General features: G+C 56.3%; 1 protein-coding gene across 1 annotated transcript in view; it reads right to left on the reverse strand.

The window, feature by feature from the left end:
• The window catches only part of crebbpa (CREB binding lysine acetyltransferase a), a gene marked incomplete at its 5' end in the record, with an annotated part of 14,498 nt that extends 13,144 nt beyond the window's left edge, over nucleotides 1–1,354 (reverse strand). Inside the window, one exon of the mRNA XM_084441484.1 lies at nucleotides 1,205–1,354. Coding sequence (XP_084297610.1) covers nucleotides 1,205–1,354 — 150 coding nt within the window. The remainder of the gene's footprint in view (nucleotides 1–1,204) is intronic.
• Between the last annotated feature and the right edge of the window lie 4,221 nt (nucleotides 1,355–5,575).

A 5,575-nucleotide genomic window follows, 5' to 3' on the forward strand; every position in this document is an offset into this window, starting at 1 on the left:
TAAATAAATACTAATCTGTCCAGGCCAGCTTTGCCTGGTTAGGTTCAATAAATACTTAAATAAATACTAATCTGTCCAGGCCAGCTTTGCCTGGTTAGGTTCAATAAATACTTAAATAAATACTAATCTGTCCAGGCCAGCTTTGCCTGGTTAGGTTCAATAAATACTTAAATAAATACTTATCTGTCCAGGCCAGCTTTGCCTGGTTAGGTTCAATAAATACTTAAATAAATACTAATCTGTCCAGGCCAGCTTTGCCTGGTTAGGTTCAATAAATACTTAAATAAATACTTATCTGTCCAGGCCAGCTTTGCCTGGTTAGGTTCAATAAATACTTAAATAAATACTAATCTGTCCAGGCCAGCTTTGCCTGGTTAGGTTCAATAAATACTTAAATAAATACTAATCTTTCCAGGCCAGCTTTGCCTGGTTAGGTTCAATAAATACTTAAATAAATACTAATCTGTCCAGGCCAGCTTTGCCTGGTTAGGTTCAATAAATACATAAATAAATACTAATCTGTCCAGGACAGCTTTGCCTGGTTAGGTTCAATAAATACATAAATAAATACTAATCTGTCCAGGCCAGCTTTGCCTGGTTAGGTTCAATAAATACTTAAATAAATACTAATCTGTCCAGGCCAGCTTTGCCTGGTTAGGTTCAATAAATACTTAAATAAATACTAATCTGTCCAGGCCAGCTTTGCCTGGTTAGGTTCAATAAATACTTAAATAAATACTAATCTGTCCAGGCCAGCTTCGCCTGGTTAGGTTCAATAAATACATAAATAAATACTAATCTGTCCAGGCCAGCTTTGCCTGGTTAGGTTCAATAAATACTTAAATAAATACTAATCTGTCCAGGCCAGCTTTGCCTGGTTAGGTTCAATAAATACATAAATAAATACTAATTCACTAAGGAGTGGGGTTTCAAACACACAGGCAACAACAACACCAGCCAACCACAGGGCGGACAATAATCAACATGAACACCACCAGCCAATCACAGGGCGGACAATAATCAACATGAACACCACCAGCCAACCACAGGGCGGACAATAATCAACATGAACACCACCAGCCAATCACAGGGCGGACAATAATCAACATGAAAACACGTATAAGCGGGAAATAAGTCGACCTTTGAGCATCAAATTCAGCTCTTTTCCAGTTCCCCGTGTTCACCCGCTACAAGAAAAAACTACAACTCCCATGGTCCCGCGGGGCGCAGCCCGTCCGCCCCAGTGAGGCCTGTGGGTCTCTGCCAGCCTGGTAACCACGGCAGCGCTGAGGGACACAGCCTCCCGGCGTGGTGGCAGGGTCTGGGACAGACACGAGCAGGAGAACCACTCCATCCCTCCCCTCTCTCCTCCTCACTCCTCTCCTCTCCATCCCTCCCCTCTCCTCCTCACTCCTCCTCACTCTTCTCCCCCTCCCCTCCATCCCTCTCCTCTCCCCTCCCCTCCATCCCTCCCCTCTCCTCCTCACTCCTCCTCACTCTTCTCCCCCTCCCCTCCATCCCTCTCCTCTCCCCCTCCCCTCCATCCCTCCCCTCTCCTCCTCTCTCCTCCTCACTCCTCTCCTCTCCATCCCTCCCCTCTCCTCCTCACTCCTCTCCTCACTCTTCTCCCCCTCCCCTCCATCCCTCTCCTCTCCTCACTCCTCTCCCCCTCCCCTCCATCCCTCCCCTCTCCTCACTTCTCCTCACTCCTCCTCACTCTTCTCCCCCTCCCCTCCATCCCTCTCCTCTCCCCCTCCTCTCCATCCCTCCCCTCTCCTCACTCCTCCTCACTCTTCTCCCCCTCCCCTCCATCCCTCTCCTCTCCCCCTCCTCTCCATCCCTCCCCTCTCCTCACTCCTCCTCACTCTTCCCCCCCTCCCCTCCATCCCTCTCCTCTCCCCTCTCCCCCTCCCCTCCATCCCTCCCCTCTCCTCCTCACTCCTCTCCCCCTCCCCTCCTCTCTCCTCTCCCCTCCATCCCTCCCCTCTCCTCCTCACTCCTCTCCTCACTCCTCTCCCCCTCCCCTCCTCACTCCTCTCCCCCTCCCCTCCATCCCTCCCCTCTCCTCCTCACTCCTCTCCCCCTCCCCTCTCCTCCCCTCTCCTCACTCCTCTCCCCCTCCCCTCTCCTCCCCTCCATCCCTCCCCTCTCCTCACTCCTACCCCCTCCCCTCTCCTCCTCACTCCTCTCCCCATCCTCACTCCTCTCCCCTCCTCCCCTCCTCACTCCTCTCCCTCGTTTCCTGAGAGCCAGGTTGCAGGTTGGGTGGCTGGTCTCAACGCTGTCCTCCGCTGCCTTGCTTTCTCCCTCCTTCTCTCCCTCCTTCTCTCCCTCCATCCCTTCCACCTCTCTCTCTCTCCCTCCATCCCTTCCACCTCTCTCTCTCTCCCTCCTTCTCTCCCTCCATCCCTCCCACCTCTCTCTCTGTCCCTGCTTCTCTGATAAAAACACCCAGCTGAGACCACCACAGCCCTGCAGATCAGCTCCACCCCCCCCCCCCCCACACACCCCCCCCACACACACACACATCCACCCACCCCACCCCCACACACACACACACACATCCACCCCCCCCCCCCACACACACACACATCCACCCACACCCCCCCCCACACACACACACACATCCACCCACACCCCCCCCCACACACACACACACATCCACCCCCCCCCCCCCCCACACACACACACATCCACCCACACCCCCCCCCACACACACACACACATCCACCCACACCCCCCCACACACATCCACCCCCCCCCCCCACACACATCCACCCACCCCACCCCCACACACACACATCCACCCCCCCCCCCCACACACACACACACACATCCACCCCCCCCCCCCACACACACACACACACATCCACCCACACCCCCCCACACACACACACATCCACCCACACCCCCCCCCACACACACACACACATCCACCCACACATCCACCCACACCCCCCCACATACACACACTCTCTCAACGCTGGCTGCCTGTCTGCCAGCGCTCTGGTCTCTCCTCTGCTGCCAGACGGGACCAGGGGCAAAGAGCCAGGCACACACACACACACACACACGCACGCACACACAATGAGGAAGGAGGGGGAGAACACACATGCGTGCCGCCTGAGACAGATTTATAAACTGGACTAAATCCCCCCCCCCCAACACACACACAGTCATAAATCTGCTTCAGTCCCCAAACACCCCTCTGATACAAACAACACCACCACACTCACTTTCTCTCTCTCTCTCTCTCTCTCTCTCACACACACACACACACACACACACACACACAGAAACACACACACACACACACACACAGGCAATCTCTCTCTCAGAGTCCCTACAAAGCAACACAGTTCTCTTTTTCCAACAGCAGCCCTGTGCGTGTCTGTGTGTGTGTGTGTGTCTGTGTGTGTGCGTGTCTGTGTTTGTCTGTGCGTGTCTGTGTGTGTGCGTGTCTGCGTGCGTGTCTGTGTGTGTGCGTGTCTGTGTGTCTGTCTGTGCGTGTGTGTCTGTGTGTGTGTCTATTTGCACTGTAGAACGGACAATTTCCTATTGATTTCCTGTGAAAACTCACTGGTGTCAGGGGGCTATACACACACGCGCGCACACACACACGCACACGCATAAGAACACTTCATCAACGCACAAGAATCCCTCTTCAAAGTGACACATTTCTACTGAGCTGTTGACGCCTCTCATCCCTGTTGACAGAGGGCCTGGCTCAGCCAACCCAATTGGATAAACCTACAACCAATCAGAGCAACAGAACGTGGGCTAGTCGTCGTGGCATCGTATCAAATGGGGAGTCGTGTATCAAACGAAACAAAAGGGTTGGGTATCCTGGGTATCTGTTATCCCAAAACAAGCTGTTCTATTTCGTGGAGCTCCGCCCCACAGGGCTAGCTCCTATTGGCTAGCGAAACCCAGCTAGCTACATTGACTGAAGAAAAAAACATACACGCACCTGTGTCCAACCAAGTCCGGTGCACCACTGTATAAGCGGGCTACGCCCGCACATCTGCTCCTTCGAAATTTTCAGCTCGCATTGATACTGAAAGAAGATAAGAATGTCTACTCAGCGGACCCAAGCGGAGCTGGCGGCGTCCTTAGATGACCCCCTGCCGGCGCCGATTGATCCGCCGGATCCGCCGCCGCTGGAGACTGAAGGTCTGGTCCAGCTGGTCGGCGAGGACATCGGCGCGCCCCCGCAACAACCGGCGGCCCCGATTACCTCCCTCGCGCCTACGGATGATGAGGAAGAGCTCTCCGAGGCAGACGAGGGTCTCTCTGCGTCAGAAGCCACTACGGCTAGTGGCGCCTCCTTCCCGGGGCGGGGTTCCTTCGATCGCGACCTGCCCCGGCTGCTGGAGAGAGCCGCGCATCACCTCGGTATCTCCGTCCCGGAGGCTGCTGTGACTACGGGGCTCCCACTGTGGAGCTCCGTCTGCTACGGGCGTCCCTCTCAGCCTGCTCCTCGTCTCCTGCCGGCTATGCCTGACCTGGAGGGCTGAATGGGAGCGGCCGTTGGCCATCAGAGCTCCGCTTCGCCAGTTCAGCAGAGCTACGAGGGTAACCGGCTGGACTGACGTAGCAGCTATCGGCTCTCCTCCTCTGGAACCCGACATTGCAGCGGTCCTGGTGCCTGGTTCCTCCGCCTGGGGCTCGGCCAGGAAGCCTCTCATGCCGAACGTCAAGGACAAGACAACCCTGTCCTTGGCCGACAAAAGTTTTTCTCTGGCCGCGCAAGCCGTGGCTGCCTCCTCCTCCATTGCTATGCTGGCCATTTACATCGGCCAGCTAGCTACGGAGCAAACCCCCCCCTCTATGGATGAAGACAGGAGAGCGGAGATGGCCGAAGCCGCCGGAGCCGTTGCTCAGCTTGTGAGAATCTCCGCCTCCTGTCTGGGTGGAGTGATGGCCACGTCGGTGGTGCAGCAGCGCCACCTATGGCTCTCCCTGACTCGTCTGCGCGAGGAAAACAAGGGTGTCCTCCTCAACTCACCGGTCAGTAGGGAGGGGTTGTTTGGGGCGGCTGTGTCTAACATCCTGGAGCAGTGTCGCAGCCAGGAGCAGGACCGGCTCCTCCTCGCTCGCCACCTCGCTGCTCCGGGGGAGCGCAGTGTGCCGGCACGTCCGCGTGCTCCAGCTGATGCTGCCGCGACTGGGAGCAAGCGCCGGCGAACACACAAGGCTAAACAACCTGCCACGGGGTCCTGCCCCTCTACAGCCCATGGACCGGCTCGCCCGGGCTCCTGGATGCGCACGCGGCTCCTCCCCCGCGACCTCCCCCTGCCTACCCCGCCCAGGGTGCCAGGACCGGACCGGCGTCTTCAAGCGCGCCCACCGCTCCACCTCCGGCTTGGGGTAGGAAGAGGCGCACCTATTGACGGTGCGTGGAGATGCGTGACTGTGTTGTGCCCACACCACGCTCTGTTAAGAGCGGCGGTGAGCAAGTTTCCCCGTTCAGGAATAAAGCAAACACGATGCAACGTTATCAAGCTGGTTGCAATGTGCAGTCCGCATCTCCTCCTGTTTCAGCTACTGTAATGTTCTCGGCTAGAGCCGCTGG

The sequence above is a fragment of the Borostomias antarcticus genome, assembly GCF_949987555.1.
Source record: "Borostomias antarcticus genome assembly, chromosome: 7".
NCBI classification, from domain to species: Eukaryota; Metazoa; Chordata; class Actinopteri; order Stomiiformes; family Stomiidae; genus Borostomias; species Borostomias antarcticus.